Source organism: Vitis vinifera, chromosome 4 (genome assembly GCF_030704535.1).
Source record: "Vitis vinifera cultivar Pinot Noir 40024 chromosome 4, ASM3070453v1".
Taxonomy (NCBI): domain Eukaryota; kingdom Viridiplantae; phylum Streptophyta; class Magnoliopsida; order Vitales; family Vitaceae; genus Vitis; species Vitis vinifera.
Genome location: NC_081808.1, coordinates 24,741,531 through 24,767,304, shown reverse-complemented (window position 1 = coordinate 24,767,304; position 25,774 = coordinate 24,741,531). Strand labels below are relative to the sequence as shown.

The 25,774-nt window shown below is 38.9% G+C and overlaps 1 protein-coding gene across 3 annotated transcripts in view; it reads right to left on the bottom strand.

Annotated features, from left to right (window-relative positions):
- Positions 1-2,922: 2,922 nt before the first annotated feature.
- The window catches only part of LOC100250628 (phosphatidylinositol 4-kinase beta 1), a 47,695-nt gene continuing 24,843 nt past the window's right edge, over positions 2,923-25,774 (bottom strand). For 2 of the 3 annotated variants that reach the window (XM_010651077.3, XM_002274446.4), the window contains exons 12-16: positions 13,266-13,409; positions 13,110-13,163; positions 12,936-13,010; positions 3,922-4,005; positions 2,923-3,833 (exon numbers count right to left, since the gene is read on the bottom strand). In XM_010651077.3, the coding sequence (XP_010649379.1) occupies positions 3,732-3,833; positions 3,922-4,005; positions 12,936-13,010; positions 13,110-13,163; positions 13,266-13,409 (459 nt within the window). In that variant the 3' untranslated portion in view covers positions 2,923-3,731. Of the gene's footprint in view, positions 3,834-3,921; positions 4,006-4,126; positions 4,244-12,935; positions 13,011-13,109; positions 13,164-13,265; positions 13,410-25,774 lie in introns of those variants that run through there. The other variant, XR_002029935.2, reaches the window with a different exon arrangement.

The window sequence follows — 25,774 nt, the reverse complement described above, 5'->3', positions numbered from 1 at the left end:
ACGCAAAACCTGTTATAAAGAGCACATCCTGTATTAAACTTTGTAACTATTAGTTAACAAAATATGTTTTGTTTCACGAAAAAAAACTTGTACTACATTAATTTACATATACCAAAACCTCATTGTTCACTACGAGTAGCCCATACTACAAATGTGTTTGACAAATATATATATATATATATATTACATCATTCCTACAAAAAGGTTCAGTCTTTGATACAAAAGGCAAGGCCTCAAAAGACTTTCAATGCAAGCAAACAACATCCAATCACAGTAAAGCATTGTTCAAGCATTATTTCCTACATAGGTTTTCTGACCTGCATCTAGAGGTGGAAGGGATGGGTGAGTTCACAACTCAATAGAAAAGTTTATAATCATCCTAAGCATGCCCTTAAAAACCTTGAATTAAACGTTTAATAGCATGCATGATAAACATTTCATAACCATTAACAAATGTGTAATCATGTCAAACATGTATGCAAGTGTTTGTTGGTTTCATCTTTGCTTTTCCTCATACATCATTTCACAACTGATAAACTGCTTATCCCCACCAATCTACACATCCGATATCAATGCTCCACAAGATACTCGATCAATATAATAATGACTATTCTGGGACATCACCCAATGGAAAGTCATACCCCGTGTCTTTTGGGACTCATACCCAAGGGCAAGACCAACCCTATGTCTTTAGGGACTAAAACCCAGGGGCAGGACCAACCCTATACACCCACATCGGAGTGTCTTCCTCGAGGGCTTTAGGGACTTTCACCCAAGGACCCACAGTCCCATATAAACAATGTATCAAATGATAATGCTTGTAGCATCACATAAACACTTCCCACCAATCAATTCTCTCAATATCATCTATGATAATTCCATATCCTTCTTGTAATGCAACCACACCATGAACCATTTCAACAATATAGAACCATGAATCTTCATACCAATATACGTTCCAATATCATGGTAACATTTTAATGCAATAAACCGAGATGCAATGACACTTTAAAACATTTTATGAAATCATAGAAATAACATGAAATTCCAACAAATGATTCAAGGAAAGAAATCAAATACACCATAGAATAGCATAAAATTTCCTAACTTACACCAGTTTCCTTTTTATGTTTCTTCTATGTAGGCGATCTTTGCCTATTACGAGGAACTGAAATGAAACAACATAATTTAGATCTCCTAACCATTAAAATTTATTCAATTAAAACTTATGAAATTTTCCTTTCTTACTAATTTTTAACAACTTTCTGTTATTAATTTTCTTTTTCAAATCTCATGTTCCCCAATTAATTACCAAACACTAATTCTTTTGATTTTCTTAAAGCCTAACCTATTAACAAATCTCAAGTGTCCAAATAGCCTAATTAATCACATATTTACTAATCTATTTTTCAATCAAACCAAATTAAATAAAGATTCATGTTGATCTTACCATTAATAAAATACTTCAGCTAAAATACTTTAATATTTAATTAATTGTGATTTTTAACTAAAACAGGTTTATAGTTAATTACACTCAACTTTTACACAAATTTTACTATTAATTCTTTTCAGCATACCATTAGGAACCAAAATAAACGAAAATTACAAAATTAAACAACTTGCTTACCTCAAATCTACACTTTCTCTCTCTAGATTCTCTCTCTAACCCAAGTTGCTGCAGGGGAACTAGTGCAAAACGAGCTACAACCCCCTTATAAAGGAGTCTCCATGCAACCAAGCATGAGGTGGCAGACCACATGGCTGCCACCAATCCACCCAAGTAGGAGGTGGCTTTCCACTAACTTCAATTTCCTAATTTTGCACTTTAGTCCTTCAAATTATCAAAAATAAAACCCATAATTGCCCATTAGTCCTTTAGGTTTTCCTAACCCTAATCAGTCCCTAAGAACCTAATAAGCATGCTTAGGTCATTAACTAGTCTCACTTAACCTTAATCAAAGTTTAATTCATAATTAAACATGATTAGCACTAAACTAGTTTTAACATCTAATTAAGCATACTTAAAGTTCAGTACTAAGATAATCATTATTGCCTATTTAATTCATTAGTACTAGGTGTTACCGACAGCCCTAGTCATTGCCAAATAATGGGCTTAAAACCCAGCCACCAAACACAGCCAAAACGTGGGCCTAACAAAACTCTCACGGGCTGGAACCCATATGTTTGAGTTAGCCCAACAATTTTTCAACCAATCTTTACTAAACCTGGTGCATTTGGCTGTTCTCCAGCTGCCGCAGCTGAAGCACAAGGGCCTCCTACTCATACATCACACTTCTCAACTTCATTCCTAGATTTTGTTGTAAACCTCTACCTCATAGCTTGCAGCTTTCCTTCATCACTTCTTTTCTGATAAGCTATCTTTTACCCTGGGTACCTGCAATCTTGACTTAAATTATGCAGACATTAGTGGAGACCCTGGGCGTAATTAAATTTTTTTAACCTTTAGAAAAGCCTCACCTTTTCCAAGTTCCAAACATCCTTAAAAGAATCACATAGATGTTGCCCCTTTCCATGTCTAGATTAGATATGACTATGACAATTCTAGTTCCAAAATGAAACCAACGGTTAATAGTAGTCGCTACATAACCAAAAAGAAAAAAGAAAAAACCTACAAGATGGAACAATCCCTCTACAGCATAGCTAAGTGATGACTTACCAGAGCAAAGAAAAAAGCAGCACATTTAACACCAGATTACAGTATCACAAGCCAAAACATTACCTAGGGTTGGTGCACCCTAGCAATTGTTATTATGAAAATAGTGATCCTGGGCTTTGCAAAATTCTCCCTAAAGGAACAGTAAGACTTCACTGCATGTAACTCAGTACATCTCCACAAGCCAAACCAAATTATTGACTACCTACCACTTGAGTAAGGTGTACAAAAGGTATTGGAAACAAATGTCAACAAACTTCTGATTTTTATATATGATGAGTATTAGAATGAACAATTGCACTGTAAAAGAAACTGAAATCAATAATATATTATACACAATACAATCATATCCTTTTTCCAAGGGCTTTGCTAACACCAATAACAACTTAAAAATGTATCGAAGAATCATGCTTCAGGAACACACGTGCATGATCAAGGGGCTGAGACCACAGAAAGAAACAACAGGCAACCTTTCCTGTGGTGGAGTTATCCATGCCTTTTGTCTGAAGAAGAGATCGACTTTGTACAGAGTCAAAAATGCTTTTCTACTTCAGATCACTAGCCTGCAACACATCATCTGATAAACATAGTCTCAAAAATCACTCCGTGTTCGATCTGCTGTCTCCCTTGAAATCACTCTTTACAGTGTGCCATTTGAAGATGGGTAGAAAGAGGGTTGTATATCTCCTTCAAGTTGAATCAAGGTATAACCCACAAGCCAGCAGAGTTCCATATTACATGAGACAAGAAATGGAAAGAGGGGAAAGACCAAAAAAAATAAAAATGGAAAGACTCTGCTGAGGTAAATCTAGCCTGGAGACTCCCAATGAGTGTTTCTGCCGATACAAATACAAATTCCTCACACTGAGAAAAAACAGGCCACAAACTTTTTTAATCCTTTTCACCTCAAAAGAAAAAAAATCTTTGAAGCCATCCCATAGTGAAACCCACTGGTCTTCTATCACAGTGATTTACAAATGCAATGTTGATTGAAGTGCTTCACTTCACTGAGTAGGCCTTGTCAACAGGACCATGTAACCAACAATTGAACCTAATCTCACAAGATCCCATTTAAAACCCTCTGATAATAATCATACTGCCGTGTCCGCCATGCATCTAAGCTGCTGCTGATCAGGGAGAGCACCAAAGATACACATTGCTGCTAGAAATCAAGAAATACTGTCAATGACCATCATCTCAAAAATATATTAGCTAATACTAAAATGATGATAAAATTAAAATCAAACCTCTTCTGTTAAACTCAGATGGAATCGTTTCCTTAAGTTTTGTATTGTCCGGGGACCACCTTTGAAGCATGGGAAACCAGAATCCTGATCCAAACATAAAAAAGGGTAGCCTGAGCCAACCATTCATTCTAGAAACATTCATTCAATCTTCTTTCTACCAGAATTGAGATGACAAAAGTAGTATGACTCTACTACTCTTTCTTACACTCAAACACAGACACTGTTACAATCTGTGGGGATCCAAATGAGGTGCAAGCATCACTCCTTGAGGCTACCTAGGATGGCAATGAGGCTGATACAGGACCATTGACCCTTCCTTTCACTGTTTAGAATAAAAAATAACTCCTTTCTTTAATCCGATGGGTGGAATAGGACTGGGTTAGAAAAAATGATGGGGGTGGGGCAAGCCCTCAATATAATCTCATATATTACAGTGGACAAAGGTTTAACTTCTGTTCAAACCATGCATTTAATATCTATATATCCCATCAGAAAAGCCTTTATATGTTAACAAAACAATGCCAAAGCCAATTTAGCAAGCTCTTTATGGAGAAGCTGGATGCTCTACAACATTTCAACATGTACACTTGATTTTACACTGAAACAAATCAACAATGGAAGAAAACCCAAATATATAGCTTTTCAGCATCATAAGGCAACATCAGCAGTTGCTTTTCATAGTTGAGAGTCAGTGCCTTTGACTTGAATCACATATCAAAATATATTAGTGAAAATTTCCTATAAGAAAGAACTCCTTCAAACATTTCCACCTGTTAGGCTCTTCAAGAGAATGGTAGCAATTTTTAAAGATAAAAATTATGTTTCCAATATTTTGATAGGTAAAGCAAGAGAATATTACAAAAAGTAAACGCCAATAGAGTACCCCAAAGTACACAGGAAGTATATAACTGTTAAAAGAGAGAAAAAGGAGAAAAACCTTAATTCTCATTCATATGTTTTCTACTTACAATTGAGAGATATATATATACAAGGCTAGGAGTCCTAACTACCATACATGTGACCTATATTAACAAGGAAAGATAATATACTATAAATACATTATATTCAACACTCCCCCTCAAGCTGGAGCATATACGTCATATGCACCAAGCTTGTTACAAATATATTTAATCCTAGGACCTCTGAGAGATTTAGTGAAGATGTCTGCTAGTTGATCATTTGAATTAACAAAACTTGTACCAACACATCCTGATGCGATCTTCTCTCTAATGAAATGACAGTCAACTTCAATATGCTTGGTCCTTTCATGAAAGACTGGATTGGATGCAATATGTAATGCGGCCTGGTTATCACAGATGAGTTTCATCTGTTCATCCTTTCCAAATCTCAACTCCTGAAGAAGATGTCTCAACCATATGAGTTCACATGTTGCCAAAGCCATAGCTCGATACTCGGCTTCAGCGCTAGATCTGGCCACTACATCTTGTTTCTTACTCTTCCAAGATATTAGATTATCTCCAATAAAAACACAGTACCCTGAAGTGGAACGTCTATCTGTGGGTGAGTCAGCCCAATCTGCATCTGTGTAACCAACAACTTGAGTATGACCTCTATTCTCTTACAACACACCTTGGCCTGGTGTACTTTTGATATATCGAAGAATACGGATTACGGCATCCCAATAGCTATCACATGGTGACTGTAGGAATTGACTAACAACACTCATAGGAAAAGAAATGTCTGGACGAGTAATGGTGAGATAGTTCAATTTACCTACGAGCCGTCGATATCTCCCAGGGTCTCCTAAAGGCTCCCCCTGTCCTGGTACAAGTTTGACATTCCGGATCCATAGGTGTGTCTACCAGTTTACAGTCTAACATACCGGTTTCTTCCAGGATGTCTAAAGCATACTTCCTTTGGGAAAGGACCACACCAGAACTGGATTGAGCTATCTCAATTCCCAAGAAATACTTGAGTTTCCCCAAGTCTTTGGTCTGAAAGTGGATAAAAAGATGTTGCTTTAGTTTCTGAATACCATCCTCATCACTGCCTGTAATGACGATGTCGTCCACATAAACAACCAGATAAATACACTACCCCAAGGAGTTATGATGATAAAAAACTGAATGGTCTGCTGTACTGCGAAGCATGCCAAACTCTTGAACAACAGAACTAAAACGGCTAAACCATGCTCGAGGAGATTGTTTCAAGCCATATAGAGAACGGCGTAACCTGCACACTAAACCAGACTCCCCCTGAGCAACAAAACCAGGAGGTTGCTCCATATAAACTTCCTCGGCAAGATCACCATGAAGGAAGGCATTTTTAATATCCAACTGATAAAGAGGCCAAGAACACATAGCAGCCATGGAGAGAAGCAAGCGGACAGAAGCAATCTTGGCAACAGGGGAGAATGTGTCACCATAATCAAAACCATAAACTTGAGTATAGCCTTTAGCAACTAAGCGGGCCTTAAGGCGATCAACCTGACCATCAGGACCAACCTTAACGGCATAGACCCAACGACAACCAACTGTAGATTTACCAGAGGGTAAAACAACAAGATCCCAAGTGCCATTAGAGTGCAGAGTAGCCATTTCATCCACCATTGCCTGTCGCCAGCCTGGATGGGAAAGAGCTTCATGGGTGCTCTTTGGAAGAGAAACAGAGGATATAGTAGAAACAAAAGCAGAATAGGGTGAAGATAAGCGATGATAACTCAAAAAATTGTAAATAGGATGAGGATTACGAGTAGAGCGAGTACCTTTCCGAACAGCAATGGGTAAGTCATTAGGAGAAGGCAGAGTCGGGGCAGGTGAAGCCGAAGGGATAGGAAGTGAGTCAGCAGGTGCCTCAGGAAAAGGGAGAGGAGCAACGACACGAGGGCGACGATGATAAACCTGAAGTGGTCGAGGGGGCATAGCATCAGGTGGGGAGACAATGGGAATGGGCAAAACTTCAGAAACAGGAAGAGACTCAGAAGTGGTGGAAAAGAATGGTAAGTCCTCAAAGAAGGTGACATCAGCGGAGATAAAGTATCTATGAGTCTCAAGGGAATAACAACGATAACCCTTCTGAAGTCTGGAATATCCCAAGAAGAGGCACTTCATGGCTTTGGCGGAAAGCTTGTCCTGTCCAGGAGTGAGAATATGAACAAAGCAAGTACAACCAAAGACACGAGGAGGAAGGAAATAAAGTGGTTGGTCAGGGAAGAGAAGGGAGTGAGGAATCTGATCGTGTAAGACAGAGGAGGGCATACGATTAATCAAATAACAAGCGGTAAGAACAGCGTCCCCCCAAAAACGAAAAGGAACGTGACTATGGAGGAGGAGAGTACGAGCTGTCTCAACAAGATGTCGATTCTTGCGTTCAGCTACCCCATTTTGTTGAGGAGTATGAGCACAAGAAGACTGATGAAGAATTCCATGATGAGACATAAACGAAGTAAATTGGGCTGAAAAATATTCCCTGGCATTGTCACTGCGTAACACACGAATAGAAATATTGAACTGAGTTTGGATTTCAGTATAAAATTTCTGGAAAATAGAGAATAACTCAGCTCGATTTTTCATTAAAAATAACCAAGTACATCGAGAATAGTCATCAATGAAAGTGACAAAATACTGAAATCCTAAAGTAGACGCAGTCCGACAAGGACCCCAAACATCAGTGTGGACAAGCTCAAAAGGAGACTTTGCCCGATTATTCAAACGCTTTGGGAACGAGACACGAGTATGTTTCCCAAGCTGACATGACTCACACGGAAGCGACGACAAAGTGGAAAAACGAGGAACCATCTTCTGGAACTTGGAGAGACTAGGGTGGCCCAGACGAGTGTGAATGAGGAAAGGAGCATCAGTGGAAATGCAAACTGCAGGAGATGAATCTGAGGTGAGGTGATAGAGGCCTTGAGACTCACGTCCTATGCCAATCGTCTTCCCCGTACTCCGGTCCTGCAAGGTCACAAATTTATCAGAAAAGGTAATAGAGCAATTAAGAGTACGAGTGATTTTGCTGATGGAAATAAGATTAAAAGGACATTCAGGAGTATAAAGGACAGAAGTGAGAGGTAGAGAAGGCAGAGGAAGGGTCAAACCAATACCTTTAGCCACAGTTTGAGAACCATTAGCTAAGGTAACAGTAGGTAAATCAGAGGTAGTAGTAATAGAGGAGAAAAGATCCTTATTACCAGATAGGTGATCAGATGCTCCAGAATCTAGAATCCAGGGTCCAAGAGAAGATGTGTGGGTAAGGCAGGCAGAGGCATTACCAGGCTGGGCAACAGAGGCAATAGAAGCCTGAGATGTCTGAGATGCGGAGGAGCTCGGAGGCTGAGGCAGCGGAGAATCAGAGGACTGGGCCATATGGGCAGTGCGAGGAGGTCTTCCATGTAACTGATAGCAACGATCGCGAGTGTGGCCAAGTTTATTGCAATAGGTGCAATGAGGACGTTGACCTCTACCTTGGGTACCACTGCGTCCTCCTCGAGAGGTAGTTTGAGAAACTAACACAGAAGAATCTGAAGCGCTATCAGATGGCAAAGTCTGTGTGGACGAGATACGGAGGAGGCGAGCAAACACATCATCCAAGGACGGAACTGATGAACTTCCAAGAATCTGATCACGAATAGACTCAAGATCCGGACGGAGGCCAATAAGAGTAAGGACCATGAAGAACTTGTCAAGCTGTATTTGTTGAACCCCAACATCAGGAGTAAGAGGCATCACAGTCAAGAACTCCTCCTTAAGAGAGGCAATCTGACCAATATAAGTAGATAGATCCAAGTCCTGTTGGCTGAGATGGACAATAGCAGAAGCCACCTTATAAAGACGCTGGATATCATTCGTGTATAATCCTTTGGCCTGAGTCCAAAATTTAAAACAAGTGTTATAGGCCTGAAGATGAAGAAGAATCCTGGGATCAACCGATTGCCATAATACACTACATAACTGTGCATCTATCTTCCTCCACTGTACGCGGTCAACCTCAGGGATATCTGCCTCCTGGGTAACCAAGTGATCCTCATATCCTTGACCCATAAACCAAAGTTCAACAGAGGCAAACCAGGAGCGATAATTCTCACTGCCAACCAATTTCTCTGAGGTAATCATAGGAGATCCAGAGATAACAGAGGTAAAGATCTGATTTTTGGTGGTCATATTCACGTATTTGGATTGAAGAGAGCCCTAATACGGCTTCAGATTGCAGCGTGGCACCACCGAAAAAGGGAGACGACCTCAGATCGCGACGTGGTACCACCAGAAGGGTAGAAGAACACTTCTCAAGGCACGTGCAGGGATTGGGGTGGAGAAAAAGTAGCCGGAACTTCGCCGGAAAGGCTGTTTGGAGGGCTGACGGAGACAAAAATCCCCAAAAGAGGTACGTGCAGGGCTCGGATGGGAGAACCAGGTAGGTAGGGATGCTGGTCGGCGTCAGGCGAGGCTGGAGGAGGAGGCGCGTCGCCAGAAAAGGTCTCACGCGCCGGCGCGTGAGATTCAGTCGCCGGCCGGAGAAGTGCGCGTGGAGGGTTTTCTGGCTCCAATGCTTTTGAAGAAGTTGGAGATCTCCTCCAGGCGCTCCTCTTGGTGTGGTCGGTGTCGGAAAAAGACGTCGCTGGGAAAGTTCGCCGGAAAAGGTTGCCGGCGTGGTGGAGATCCGACGGCGATGAGGTTGTCCGGAGTGGTTCGGGAAGAAAATGAGGGGACCGGAGTGAAACACGGTCACTGGACGGTTCGCCGGAATTGATTACACGGCTAAACCGAAAAAAAATTAGGTTTTCTCCTTTGGCTCTGATACCATGTTAAAAGAGAGAAAAAGGAAAAAACCTTAATTCTCATTCATATGTTTTCTACTTACAATTGAGAGATATATATATACAAGGCTAGGAGTCCTAACTACCATACATGTGACCTATATTAACAAGGAAAGATAATATACTATAAATACATTATATTCAACAATAACAAACACTTTTTTCGTTCAAAACTTAATCCATGCTCAAAAATTACAAAGAAAAGTGTGTTTCAGTTCTTAGTTAGAATGCTTCTCGTTTTTAGATGACCTTTTGTTCCTTTCCTTCCAAACAGTCCAATAGATACATAAGGAGCAACTCGCCACACCTTTTTCTGTTTATACCCACAAAAGAGTCATTTCATCCTAAAAGGGTCTATCTGACCAATGAGGGTAGCACCCATGACATGCCAAATAGGAAAACCAACAATTACCATAAACTCTTGTTTTGACATAGTGAATAAGGATGTGATTAATAAACTCTTCTTCGAAATGACAAAGGAAACATTTATTTTCCAAAGAGAACCCCTTCCTTTGTAATTAATCCAAAGTTAATACCTTTCCCTACATTGCCTCCTAAGCAAAAGAACTCACCTTTGGTGGCACCCAAGAATTCCAAATAATGCTTGTGGGGAAAGATTTTGAACTCCTCGGCTCCAAAATAGAGTAAAGGGCTTTGATAGAAAACTTATCACTCTTTGGCTCTGTCCAAATCACCTTATCTTCCTCTTATTCTAAAAAAAAAACTCATCCACATTTTCCACCTTCCATCATTGAGAAACATAGAGAAGCAAGGAGTCCAACAACTTCCTTCATCTTATTAGTGATTACCCACTGAGAAGGAAACCCTACTGCTCAAAAGAACTCAATCCTTCTTAGTTGCTTTCCATAACCCTACCTTGTACCCTTCTCTCACTTCTCGGGTGTGCTACCCCCTTCTTCTCCATTCTTCAAACTTATAACTTGCTTCCAAAAGGGCCTCCTTTCATCAGCAAAACATCAACTCCATTTACAAATCAAGTTGAGAGACACCTAAACCACCCATCACCCTCTTCCTCTTTCATTTTTTTTTTAATAAGAGCCCCATCTCCCCAAAGGAAATTCCTTTGAATTCACTCTAACCTCACCCTGACTATGCTTGGCATGCAAAATAAAGGGGACCCCATCCCCCATTGCCACATTTTTAAACGGGGCACTGAATGGAAGACCTAAGAAGATGGAAGCACACCCACCTTGCAACCAAACTCTAGTGCCAACTTTTCTAAAATCTTCCCCTTCTCCACTGTAATTAGCTTGCTTTTATCCAGATTAATTCTTAGTCTTGAAATGACCTCAAACCACATAAGTAGTCAGTTCAAATAAGTCAATTGGTCCTGAGAAGCCTCATAAAGACAATGTTATCATCAACAAACAACGGATGAGAAACTTCAACCCTTGCATAACCTCTGTCCCTCACCTGATAACCTGGTAAGAAACCGTCATCCTTAGCCCTCTTGAGAAGGCAACTGAGAGCCTCAATAGTAAGATCTAATAAATAAGGCAAGAAGGGATCCCCATGTCTCAATCCCCTAGAGTTGTGAAAATAACCCAACGGGGCACCATTAACAAAAATAAAGAACCTTGCTATAGATATGCATCATTTAATCCATTTGATCCACTTATCACCCCAACCCATCTTATCTAAAACTAAGAGCAGAAAGTCCTAATCAACATGATCATAAGCCTTCTCAATATCAAGCTTACAAAGAACTCCACACTCATTGTTTTTCAATATCAAGTCAATGGCCACATTAGCAATAAGAATTGCATCCATTGGTCTTCCCTCCACAAAGGCATTTTGGGAATTAGAAACCACTTTACCCACCACCTTCTTTAGTCCATTGGCTAACACTTTAGCCAACATCTTATGAAGGCCACCCACCAAGCTAATAGGCCTACAACCCCTAAGGTCTTTCGCTCCCCTTTTTAAGGAATTAAAATAAATAACGTTGCATCCAGGCTCTTTACAAATCTACCCTACTTGTGAAACTCTCTAGAAAAGCCCATCACCTCTTCCTTCACAAAATCATGTTTTGAATATTAAAAAGCAGTGAGATGATAAAAGGTGAAGGGTGGGGGTAGGGTGGTGAAGGGCCATTCCAAGCATGGATCCAAGATGTGTTGTGAACTTGATTACCATGCCTATCCCTGTACTGCTGCTAGGTTCCCATCCCTATTCCGAGTAGAGGGGAGGGTTACACGGTACAAGCATCTCCTTGCCATCCTTGTTGGCATCTAGAGCATGTACCTTCATAAGCACACAAAAGGATAATTTTATCCACAAACCATTTAAAAATTTCATTTGTTTTTTTTTTTTTTTTCATTCCTTATAAGCATTCTTCTCAGGACCTATGCTAATGAAGATAGCGAAATGTTTTTCCACAATCAGACTGCATGTTGGAGTTATACTCAGTAATTTCCATTAGAGTATCTCCAGCATGGTAATAAAGCATTAAGGTCTACACATCACATGGGGCGTCTCAATGCCTTGGCTGCTGTCCAAATTCATGTTTAAAATATGACTGGTTGCCGCACCAATGCAGTACTGTGCTAAGCACTTCTTAAAGTTTCCATATGTTCATCTATGCTTGCTTTTCTAGCTAAAACATCACCTGATTTTTCTAAGTGAGATATCACCTCAACAGATAAATTCATTTAGAATCATCAGTGATATCAATTAAAAGATGATAAATGTCATATACAAACTAGCCCAGAAAAAACAGTACACTACTGTTGCAATAAAAAGATCCTATAAATTTGTGGTTGAACCTTCCATTAAATGTATTTCGAGGTTGAATATTAGAATTGAATTTGTGAAACCTTCTTCTCATTTTCTTCTCAATGAGTACCATAGTTTGAATTCAAATGAATGAAAAAAAAAATGCATAGTTTAAGAATAGAAATACATCATTCTATTGGCTACATCTTTTTTAAGATGTAAAATATTGGCGCAAAACTGTGGATAAAATTTCAAAAAAGGAGAAATTAGACATGTTTTAATCAAATAGGTATTGGCCAGCAGAAACTTATTAAAGGGAGTTTCAACTACCAAGGCATCACCTAATTACCTAGACTAAACTATTATTTTTAGTTGGACCGACGTGGGTGCGACTGCCAACTTAGTGGCCTGCCAACTTTCATGATAAGGTTCCATAACGTAATAAGTGACAATTTAGTTGATATTGAAAAGTACTACATACAGAGAAATGTCGCTAGTTGCTTACCTGCAACATTTCAACAAGAAGAATAATGCGCTCTGCATGCTTACGGCATGTTAGAAAACCTTGAATGCATAGAACCTGAATGCATGGGGCAACAATCAAGAGATAATTTAGCGTTTGAAGATATGACAAGGCCATCTGAAGATTGAACTAGTCAAAAGAGTAAGAATTTAGTACTTTAAAATAGTCAAAGAACTCGCTTGGAACTCCCTCAGCATCAGAATCCATGACCTACCACAAGTTCATGTCTTGATCAGTTCAGGATCAATTGAGGAACAAACTCAATATAGAAAGAAGCTTAAACCTACAAGCTGTAATATATTAGTATATTACCTCAAGAAGTTCCCGAGTTAATTTAAATGGTGCACTCTCAAAATTCACACCACCAGGTGAGTTGGAGAGCATGAAGCCAAAATCAATATGTATTATATGACCTTCTTCATCCATCAACAAGTTCCCATTGTGCCGATCCTTCACCTAGCGACCAGAAGAGGAGGATGAAAAGGCAAATATATGTTAAACCAACCCACCAAACTGGTATATACTACAGATAATCCGGGCTCATTGACCAACTAATTCACTGATAAAGTGAATAATGAAACTGAGTTGTAATGAGTTATAATTCATCTTTTAGCAAAATGTTTAGGGGGGGGGGGGGGGGGGGAAGCAGATACAGCTTCTTAACATGCAAATCTGTTGATCAAAGTTTTATTGGCCAATAGGCAGAACATATAAATAAAGGCGCCTAAAAAAACGGGGCACAACCCTCGTACACAGGATGTATGATACAAAATGCACAAAGGAAAAAAGGAAAGAAAAAAAGAAAACAAAAGGGCCAAACATAACTGCCCTCAACTGGGATGTCTTTCACCAGTCAGTTTGCAGTTATCATTAATATGATGGTAATGGATGGAATATGGCTTCTAAAGGTGGCTGATGGGTAAACTTTTTCTCCTTCTTGTTTACTATTATGGTTAATGTAACTCAGAACAATGATCTGTAGGCTGAAGAGTGTGGTCTAGTCGAGAGGTTTTAGATTGGAAGGGATATAGTGAATTTTCCATTTGCAATTTGCAAATGACATCATTTGTTTTGTCTAGTGCCAATGAAGAGCATATTTATAAGCTTAAGCTCATTTTTTAACTTCCTGTGGTGGTGCCCAACCTAAAGATCAGCATAAATAACAGTACAGTCTCACTTCATTGGTGCAGATGAGTGGCCCTTATCTATGTCCTGGATCTGCACATGTATACAATCCACAACTAAAGAAAGCTTCTAAATGGCTACATGGGTGGAAAAGAGTTTACCTGTCCTTAAGGGTTAGGAGTAATTTACAGATCTATCTAGCACAACCTACTACCCTTGCATCTCTAAACTCCCAGTAACCCCTAGAGTAAAGTTGGAGGGGACTTTCCATGGTCAGAGAAACCTCTTGATTGGGTGGTTTAAAGTTTAACTTCTGGGTTTGAGGGGGGACTTTTATGACGACTTCCTCATTAGCAAGTGGTTTCACATGGAACATATTCCTTATTGCATCAAGTGGTTAGAAGCATTTGTTTGCAAAGTAATGGGCGGATTGCCAACTTTTTGTCGTCCGATTTGCACCAATGTCCCAAGGAACATAACGACCTCATTTGTCATGTCCTTTTTGTTGTTAATCATGGGTCACTAAACTCTTTTCAGGAGCATTGGTGCATGGAGAGATCAACCATTCTTCTACCAATATACTGTCCCTAGCACTATTAGGATTTCTTGTCCCAGAATTTTGCTTAAAGACTTGATACGCTAATTATTTTCCTCAAGCATAGTCCATTTGAAAGATTAGAAGTCCTTCAAAAGTCAGACTATCACCAACATCCCCTTGAGCATCATCATGCTGGATCAGAGGCCAAGATGCCTTCCTCTTGGGACAATTAAAAATAGACGTCTTTGCTTGATGAAAGCCCTGAAATCAATTTTGATAGGTACTTATTGGGTAACATGTCTCATATGGGTAGTGAGTGCCTTTTTAAAGATCATAAAGGTGGGATTATCAAGATGTTGGGCTAAATGGTCTCTTATCTCCGAATTTTCCTTGAATGTACTCTTAAGTCCATATTTGGTTGGCTGGATATAGTATATGATGGGATAAAAGATGGGATAACATATCTTATCCCATGTTTGGTTTGTGATGGGATAGGATAAGTTTTCCTATCACTTATACTATCCTATGTTCAATCAAACATGGAATAGGATAAATGATGGAATATATTATCCACTCTTTTTTATATCTTTTCTATATGATATATTAATCCTACATTAAAATATGAGATATACACATCTCATGTATCATAAATTTTTTTTTATATTACATATTTTGAAACATAAAAAATTTATATTAAAAAAATGAAATTTGAAATTAAAAATGAACTAAAAAAATATATAAAATATATCATAAAATAATACTAATATATGTATTATTTAATATATACAAATTATTTTTATATATTGAATAATATAATATAAAATTTTTCATTTATAAATTTTAAATATTTTAATCATGAATATTATTAACAAATAGACAAAAAAAATTATTTACTAAATTTTAAATTGTAGAACAATATCCAAATAATACTAAATGACAGAAATTTCATTTTTTTTATTAGAAAATATCAAATTACAATATAATTTTTATTTTAAAGAAATATCAAATATTGAAAAATAGTATGTTTTTCATTTCATATTTTTTATTCATTTTACAACTCAAATATAAATATGATATGACATATCTCATTAAAAATGGTATCTTGGGATATCATGTCCATTGGATATAATATCCAGGAATATCATATCTCATTAGAAATAAGTATCCTAAAATATGTATATCCTATCCAGTGGGATATGATATCTTAGGATATATATCTTATCCTATTCAATCTCATCAAGCAAACATAGTCTTAAAGATTTGATATTCTGATCATTCTTTTCCTCAAGCCTAGGTCATTTGGAAGTCAAAACTCCTTCAAAATTTAGACTGTGGTTAATATCCCTTTGAGCATCATCTTGCTAGAACTGGATGGAAGATTGAGATGCCTCTCTCTTAGGTAGTAGGTGACAATTAGAAATAAACTTCATTGCTCAGTGGAAGCCTTGAACTCAATTTTGAAGCATGCTCCAGGGGTAAAGTGTGCCATCTGGGCATTGGTTTTCTTTTCGAAGACCATAATGGTGGAAGCAATTCCCATTCCAACCTTAACTCTTGTTTATGTGTAATAATGAATGGAAGCAAAGAGTGGGCTCAATAACAATTTGGAGAATGACATTGAAAAAAAAAGAGAATCGGTTTCCTCATATGGACCCAAGGAAACTGATTTTGATTCCGACTACATATTTATTTTTACAAAAACGCACCCCTCAACACCACCCATTCTTCTCTTCTCACCATCACCCAAATGGGTATATGTCATAACAATATCAGCCATGCAATTTTTCAATTCCTATTTTTATAATTAAAAAGACAATCTTAAAAATTATGATTAGCCTCTTTTAAAATAAAGTAAAATTAGAAAATATAAAATATTAGCACAATTACTTGGATTTTTCTTTTTAAATTTTCATAAATATTTTGCACATTTAAATATTTAATGTTATTTGTTATATTTATAGATTTCTTAAAATGAGTTATAATCAAATCCATATTAGTACAATATTTACAAATATCAAATAAAAAAATATAATATTAAAAATAGCAATTATTTAAAAATAATTATAATATATCATTCATTTTCATTCCTTATAATTAGTAATCAACTCAAAGTCAACGATTTTCATTCACATACTCTTTTTTGATTGTTTTATAAACACTTCAATCAAATTTCTAATTTTGATTCTAGCTCCATCTATTTTGTTTCCCCCTCATTTTGATTCCATGTCTCCTCCATTTTGTTTCCTTAAAGTTTAATAAACATGCCATACGATGCTTGAAAGAGGTACATCATTGGTTGTTCCAAACTGGAAGGTTGATTGGAATTTAATGAAAACCCCTTTTTGGGTATTTGAGTAAGAGAGGGCTACGAACAGGCTACGAAAATATTTTCATTGGTTGTAAGGAAGACTAGAGCTTTCTAGAGTGGGTGGCTCATCATTGTGAATTTTAGATTAGCAAATGGGGAAGCCAAAAAGCTGGTCAAGAAAGGAGCCATCCCTCCATTGATTTTGTCAGGAAGCTTCTACTCTCTTAGATTATCCAAGTATTTCCATTACTTTTGCCTCTTACCTTAGTTTGAGTTCTAGGATGGATATTGGGTTTGCCTTCTTCACTAAGAGACACTATCCTAAGTTGGCATGGGAGTTTTGTGGAAAAGAAGCGTAGGAAGGTGTGAAGGGGATGCTTCAGTGTGCTTATGTTGGATTATTTGGAAAGAGAGAAATTACAAATCATTTTGAAATATGGAACGGTTAGATAAAACTCCTCAGATATCATTATTGTGTACCCTTTTGCTTTAAGCTAAAAGGTTCTTAAGATGCAACTTTAATGTCTATGTTAGAATTAGTTGATTGATTGCATTTTAGAAAAAAAGTAGAGAAATGTTTTCATCACTTTCGCCTTTAATCCAATTAGTGCCCTTTGTATACTTCCAATGTAGTTGGCCGTGCTCCTTTCTAGTTAGCACTATTAATAATATTTTGTTTACCACTTTGGAGAAAAGGACATTCTTGTTCATCCTCAAGAAGCAAGAAGATTTGGTTTCATATGAACCATAGATGCAATCTATGTAAAACATTCCAACATCGTGCACAGATTTCTTCTTTGCTTTAAGGTACTGAAAGTTATTTCTTTGTTAAGTATTTCTTGGGTTTTTTTTGCTCTACCCAAAAACTCCCTAGAGTCTTAGAGAGGAGGTATTGTGCAAAAGAAAAAGAGGAAAGTTAATAGGATAACTCTATAATGTATTGTTTGCTTTCTACCAAAGGACAAGAATCAAAGAGTTTTTGAAAGGACTTAATTATATATTCTGTAGGTCTTGTTTCATGCGGTCAAAGAATGCAGTTGGGGTAGGTGATAGTTGTTATTGGTTCTTACACTTTTCTTTCTTGCCATTATGTTTGGATAACCTTCTAATACACATCCTAGGGACAATGAGTTCCCCTCTAACCCTTTAATACATCGATTATTACTTATGGGAAGAATAAAAGGAAACATGTATAGATAAATAAAATGATTGAAGATGAAACCGAATTCTCCCCTATTCATAAGGTGGGTATTAAGATTATGTGAGATTTGAAGGGACAGATGAAAAAGACAAAAACCCTAGGAATAAGAAGGTCACGGCTGTTGAAGGATAGCAAATGGTTGTTGCTAGTATGGGTCACAATACTCTCGTTGGGCCGACCAATGAGGAAAGGGAGGTGACCTTTGACCTGTTGAGGGTAATCTTGGCAAACGAGAGAGTGAGGGGTTGTTTCCCTATGTTAGAGTTAGGGGATGAGGAGGGTGTTGATGGGGCCTTTTCAATAAGGGAGTTAGGAGGCGGGTTATTGGAGGAAGAGGGAGAGGCTTCAGATTCATGGATGACTAGTTGCCTGGCGAATTTTTGCCACTGCTTGGGTATGCCAACCAAGCATTTTGAGGGGGAGATTTTGAAGCTTCTTAAAAGGATGAAAGGGAGAAAAGAACGGAAGGGGAAGGTCATTGGCAAAAGGAGGAAACTTTAGAGTCCTCAAGATTTGAACTGGAATTGAAAAAACTTGAGTGCTTAGTGAACTATAGTGGTTCAAGATGGGTGTGTGGAGGAACCACCTTGAGCTAAATGAAGCTACGAATTTTATCATGGAATATAAGAGGGGCCGATGACAGTGATAAGAGAAAGGTGATTAAGGCTTTAATTAAGTCTTAGAAAGTGGATTTGGTTTGTCTACAGAAAACTAAGATTCAAGAGATGTCCAGTAGGATAGTACGAAGTCTTGGCATGGGAAGATGCTTAAAATGAGGTCATTGAGAATTTAGAGTTAAAAGACTTGTCTCTACAAGCAAGCCCATTCGTTTGGAGTGGCAGCCTGAACAATCAGTCTAAATCGAGACTTGATCGTTTCATGGTCTCTGAGGATTAGGAATGTCACCTTATTGGGTTGTATAGTGTGTTTTCCCTAGACCAATCTCTAATCACTTTCCTATTCCACTTCATGGGGGAGGGCAAAGGACAGGTCTCATGCCTTTTAGATTCGAAAAATATGTGGTTGAAAGAAGGCTTTAACGATATGTTGTAAGTTTGGTGGGAAGGGTTCAATTTCAATAGGTCAGCTAGTTTTTTTTTGGCTACAAATTTGAAAGCCATGAAATCTCTCCCGAGAGACTAGAATAAGGAAGTCCTTAGTAAGATTGAAATCAAGAAGGATTTAGCCTTAAACCAAGTGGACTTTTGGGATAAAGAAGAGAGAGCCCGTACACTTTCCATGGAAGATATGGAAGCTAGGAGAGAAGCAAGGAAGCATTATAAAAAAATAGGTTCTCTTGGAGACAGAAATCACAAGAAGTGTGGTTGAAGAAGGGGATAGAAATACTAGATTTTTCTATAAGGCAACTAATGCTCATAGGAGGAGGAATTTGATGGCTAGAGTTAAAATTAATGAAACTTGGTTAACATAGGAGAATGAAATTAAAGGAGTGGCCAGAGCCTTCCAAAACCTTCTGACTACTACAAGAGATAGGAGACCCAGTGTAAGCAAACTCTCTTTTGAGAGGTTAGAGACTTAGGAGGTGGCAAGGTTGGAGGAGCCTTTTTCAGAGGAGCCTTTTTCAAATGAGGTTTTTGGTGCCCTTTTGGGTTTTAGTGGGGACAAAGCGCCAGGCCTAGATGGGTTTTCTATGGCCTTCTGGCAGTTTTCATGGAAGTTTGTGAAGGATGAGATTATAGGCTTTTTCAAGGAGTTTCATGAACACGATCGTTTTGTCAAAAACTTGAATGCAGCCTTGTTAGGTTGATCCCAAAGAGAGGGGGAGCGGAAGACTTGAGGGATTTAGGCCAATCAACTTGGTGGGAAGGTTGTACAAGTGGTTGGCCAATGTGCTAGCCAACAAGCTAAAATTGGTGGTAGCCAAGGTGATTTCCAAGGCCTAATATACTTTTGTGGAGGGTAGACAAATTTTGGATGAAGTGCTTATTGTCAATGAGGCCATTGATTTGATCTTGAAAAGCAATGATTGTGCAATTTTGTGCAAACTTGATATAGAGAAGGCGTATGATCATGTGGACTGATCCTTCTTGCTTTTGGTCATGAATAAGATGGGTTTTGGGGAGAAGTGGATCGGGCGGATCAAGTTGTGTATATCCACAGCTAGCTTCTTTGCTTTGGTCAATACCCGTTTAGGTTTTTTCCAAAGCTCTAAGGGTCTAAGGCAAGGAGACCTCATTTCGCTCTATTTATTTGTGATTGCAAAGGAGACACTTAGTTACTTCCTAAAGAGAGCAATGAATGGGGGTTTTTTGTCTGCTTGTCAGGTGAGGGGTAGAGGTGGCGAAGGGATTCAGGTTTCTCACTTATTGTTCGCTGATGATGTACTTATATTTTGTGAGGCTTCTCAAGATCAGGTGACTTATTTATGTTGGCTACTTATGTGGTTTGAGGCCATTTCGGTGTTAAGAATTAATTTGGATAAAAGCGAGTTAATTCCACTAGGGTGTGTTGATAATGTGAAGGATTTGGTTGTTAAGCTTGGTTGCAAGGTCGGAAGCCTCCCTTCTTCTTACTTGGGGATGTCATTGGGTGCTACTTTTAAGTCCATGGCAACTTGGGATGAAATGGAAGAGAGGTTCCACAAGAGATTGGCTATGTGGAAGAGACAATACATTTCTAAAGGAGGGAGAATCACCTTGATTTGAAGCACTGTCTAGTTTGCCCATTTATTTCATGTCTTTGTTTTCCATGCCAAGGATGGTCAGATTGAGATTAAAGTAGATTCAGAGGGATTTTTTGTGTGAGGGTCTTGATCAAAAACCTCATTTTGTAAGGTAGGCAACCATTTGCTTAGACAAAAGAAAATGAGGATTAGAGGTCAAGTGTCTTTCTACTCTCAACAAGGGCTTTTCTATGCAAATGGAGTAGGCTCTTTGCGAATGAGAAAGGAGCCTTTCGGAATCAAGTGATCAGGGGGAAGGATGGGGAAGAACAAGGGGGATGGTGTTCTCAAGAAGTAAGGGAAGGGTATGGTGTGGGGTTGTGGAAAGAGATTAGGAAAGATTGACACCTTATTAGTAGTAGACTTTCCTTTGTGGTGGGTAACAAGCGGAGGGTGAAATTTTGGAAGGATAAGTGGTGTGGGGTCATACCTTTGTGCGATTCCTTTCCCACTTTATTTGCTTTAGTTGTATCCAAGGAGGCTTGGGTGAAAGATGTCTGAAATTTCTCAAATGGAGAGGAGAGTTGGAGCAATCTCTCTTCTCTAGACCTTTTAATGATTGGGAAGTGGATGAAGTATAGAGTTTCTTGTTCTGTCTTCATGGGAAGAGAGTGTAGAGGGATGAGGAGGACAAGGTGCTTTGAACGGAGACAAAGAGTGGCAAATTCTCTATTAAGTTTTTTTTATATAGATAAAGAGAAATATAATAAACTGAAAGAGGAAACACCAAACTAGTGCCCTCTAGGTATACAGGGAGTATACAAAAGCAGCCCACAGACTCAAAACCAAGGAAAGGGAAAGAAACAACAACCCCTACCCTTACTTAGAGCCTAGCCACTCAAAAAAGCTAACAAGAGAAAAAAGACTCAAAACTATAAACACTCTAACCCAAGACCAAAGATTACATACAAAAGAATGTTTCAGCCTTTAGAGTGAAAGCACCTCATTCCCAAAAGCCAACAAATTTCTTTCCTTCCAGACTAACCAAAATATACATAAGGAGACCATTTGCCACGCCTTTTTACGAGTTTTCCCCACAAACGCTCCATGCCATCCAAATAGAGTTTCCTTAACTAAACCAGAGAGAACCCAAGCCACACTAAAGAGGGAGAAAAGAAGATTTCACAATGCCCGCGTCTTAACACAATGAAGTAAAAGGTGATCCACCGTTTTTGCTTCAGAAAGGCAGAGAAAACACCTATTTGCCAAAGAGTACCCCCTCCTCTGGAGTTGCTCCAAAGTAAAGATTTTGCCCTAGGAAGCTTCCCATGCGAAGAAAACTACCTTAGGAGGCACATTCGCTCTCCAAATACTACCATAAGGGAACAAAGCAAAACCTTTGGGCTCCGAAATAGAATAGAGCGACTTGACTGAGAAAACTCCACTTCTAGATGTTGCCCACACCACTTTATCCTCGTCCTCCCTTTGCACCCTAAAGGCTTGGATTTTTAGCATAAACCGCTCCACCATCTCAATCTTCCAATCATTAAGTGCCCTTGAGAAAAGAGGGGTCCAACCATCCCCCACACCATCTGGGTTCCACACATCTGATACCCAGGCATCTTTAGCCAGGGATATGGCAAATAAAGAAGGGAATGACTCACAAATAGGCTCATCTCCACACCACTTATCCTTCCAGAATCCCACTCTCCTACCACTGCCCACACGGTAGGCCAAACTGCTATACATACCCATCCACTCCTTTCTAATAGCTTTCCAAAGCCCTACACCATGCCTCCCGCTTACGGCCCGAGTACACCATCCCCCCTCCTCTACACCATATTAGTGACTAATCGCTTGCTTCCACAAAGCCTCACTTTCAATGGCAAAGCGCCAATTCCACTTACCCAAGAGAGCTTTATTCATCAAAGCTAAATTTCTCACACCGAAACCACCTTTCTTTCTTTCCAGACAAACCAAGTTCCGCCTAACAAGATGTGGCCTTTGCTCAAGAGCTCCTCCCCCCCCACAGGAAGTCCCTCTGAATCTTCTCCAACCTCAGCCTTACTTTTCTGGGCAAATAAAAGAGAGACATGAAGTAAACAGGCAAGCTAGAGAGAGTGCTCCGAATTAGGGTGAGTCTTCCCCCTTTTGATATATATTGTCTCTTCCACATAGCCAGCCTTTTCCGAAACCTCTCTTCAACACTATCCCATACCACCTCTGATTTGAAGGGTGCACCCAAAGGTAGACCCAAATAACAAGAAGGCAAACCACCCACTTTACAGCCCAACTCCAATGTCAAATCCTCTATATCATTCACCCTCCCCACCGAAATAAGCTCACTCTTCTCCAAGTTAACTCTCAACCCTGAGCAAGCCTCAAACCACATGAGAAGCCAGCTTAGATGCATCAACTGATCCTGAGACTCCTCACAAAACACCAAGGTGTCATCCACAAAAAGCAAGTGAGATATCAAAATCCTCTCTCCACCCCTGCCTCTTACCCTCCACACTGATAAAAAGCCCCCACTAATGGCCCTTCTCAATAAGCAACTAAACACCTCCATAGCTATCACGAACAGATAAGGGGAGAGGGGGTCTCCTTGTCTCAAACCCCTTGAACTTTGGAAAAACCCGGAGGGGGAACCATTTATAAGAACAGAGAATCTTACAGTAGAGATACACCACTCTATCCACTTAATCCATCTCTCCCCAAAGCCCATTTTTTTTAGCACTACCAACAAGAACTTCCAACAGACATGATCATAGGCCTTCTCTATATCCAACTTGCACATCACACCCCCTTGATTGCTTTTCAACCTAGAATCCACAGCCTCATTTGCAATCAAAACTGCATCAAGTATTTGTCTACCCTCCACAAAGGCATTTTGGGGTTTCGAAATCACTTTTCCCATTACCTTCTTGATTCTATTTGTCAACACCTTGGCCAACAACTTGTAAAGGCTTCCCACAAGGCTAATCGGTCTGAAATCTTTCAAATCTTCTGCACCTCCCTTCTTAGGGACTAAAACCAAGAAGGTGGCATTTAGAGATTTTACAAATCTGCCCCTTTCATGAAATTCTCTAAAAAAACCCATAATCTCAACCTTCACCACATCCCAACAAAAAAACCAAAACGCCGTGGTAAAACCATCCAGCCCCGGGGCTTTGTCTTTGCCTAGATTTGAAAGAGCTGCAAACACATCTTCCTCCGAGAAAGGAATCTCCAACCCCTCAGCCTCACTACTATCTGAAAGTTCTCTGTTAAGTCTCTCTACGAAGCCTTAAGAGTTAGGTTTTCCAAATCCTTTCCCAATGAAAATCATTTGGAATTCACGGGTATAGCCCAAAGTGAGCTTCTTTGCTTGGGAGGCAATGGGGAAACACTTTAACATTGGATTAAATTCAGAAAAGAGGATGGTCTTTAGCAAATAGATATTATTTTTGCCAAATGCTTTATTTATAAATCGCATCCTTCTCCATTGTGTAAAGACAAGGGCTTTATGGGAAATGTTCTTTCCTCTTTTTGAGGTGTCTTAGGTGCTTTCTTCTTTAATTAGGTTAACACTTTTGGGTTGGAATGGATCATTTGTGGGCAAAAAGCGAAAAGAAGTTTGGAGAGCAAGCCCCTTATGTATTTTATGGGCGGTGTGGAAGGCAAGGAATAGAATTTGCCTTTGAGGACAACATACTTTCCATTCAAAGGCTAAAAAGTTCTTTTGTTTGCTTTATTTGGCCAGAGACTGAGAAATTTATAAAGGATGGTCCTTTCACGTTAATTGGTTTCATTGATTGGTTGGCTTCTCATTGAGGGTGGAGATGTTTTTTGCACCTCCATTTTGGCAGCTTTTTTTGTTGGAGTTGTGTGAGGGTGGATGTATTTATCTTGTATACACGCCTCTTTTTAATATATATATATATATATATATATATACTCTTCTTTACTTATCAAAAAAAAAGAAGAGGTAAAGGAAAAAATAGCACAGTCAAGAAGGGAATAATTACCCATAGAATACTAATACCCGACAAGGGTGTCTTTTGTTGATGGAGTTTGGGCGCAAGGGCAATAACGAAAACTAACCAGAAATATCTCTTCAATGTTTGTGTCTGGAGGAAGGTCCACCTCAGAAACAATAAAAACATAATGGCATTTGATTTTTTTCCCTTGAATGTTTTCTTTTCCTCATTGAAAACAAGCGTTAGCAATCAGATAGATGGTCTTACTATTAACAAGAGTGATTACAGTGTTTTAACTAAGTCTCTAATATGTTCTGACTGTAATGAGGAATAGACTTAGAAGAGCTTTTCGAAATCCTTGTTGGAGTGGTCTTGGGATGTGATGGGCATAGAGATCTTCACAATGTTAGATTTTTTAGATAGCCTTAAATGTGAATAGATAGGTCGTTTTGTTACCTATCTTTTTCAATTACTTTTTTCCTTTCTTTTTGGCGCCTTTTGTGTACCACATGTGTAGATTGGGTGCACCCTTTTTGTTAGGCATTGGTCTTTTAATATATTATCCATTTGCCTATTTTTTTTTTAAAAAGGCTTAGAAGAGCTTTCTATAATGTACTTCCCTAGTAGAAATATGTGGTTTGAGAAACACAACTTGTATGTTTAATTAAGTAAATATAGACAACCTATGAGATATCCAGTTTATGTCTTAAAATCAACAAAGAAAGGTGCAGTTAAAAATTGATGCAAATGCATACAGAAGACCCTCAATTTTGTGTGTCCCACTATATTCCAATATTGAAACCATGGATGGTAAGGTCTAGTTTGGGGTAGAATTGAAGTCCTTTGAAATCCCTGCTGAAAAGAGATTACAGGGAGGGTAGAAGGTAGAGCGTTGGAGAGAGGTAGATGCTTTTTCCAGGCCTCCAGCTAAATCAAGTTTGGGAAGAAGAGTTTATCTTGGTTGCTAGAAGGAATGGAATCATGGTGCAAAGGTAAAGTTGTGCTCCCTTTTTGCAAGGTTTGGATGGAAGGGGGGAGGGTTTATTTGCTTGAGCTGCATAGAAATG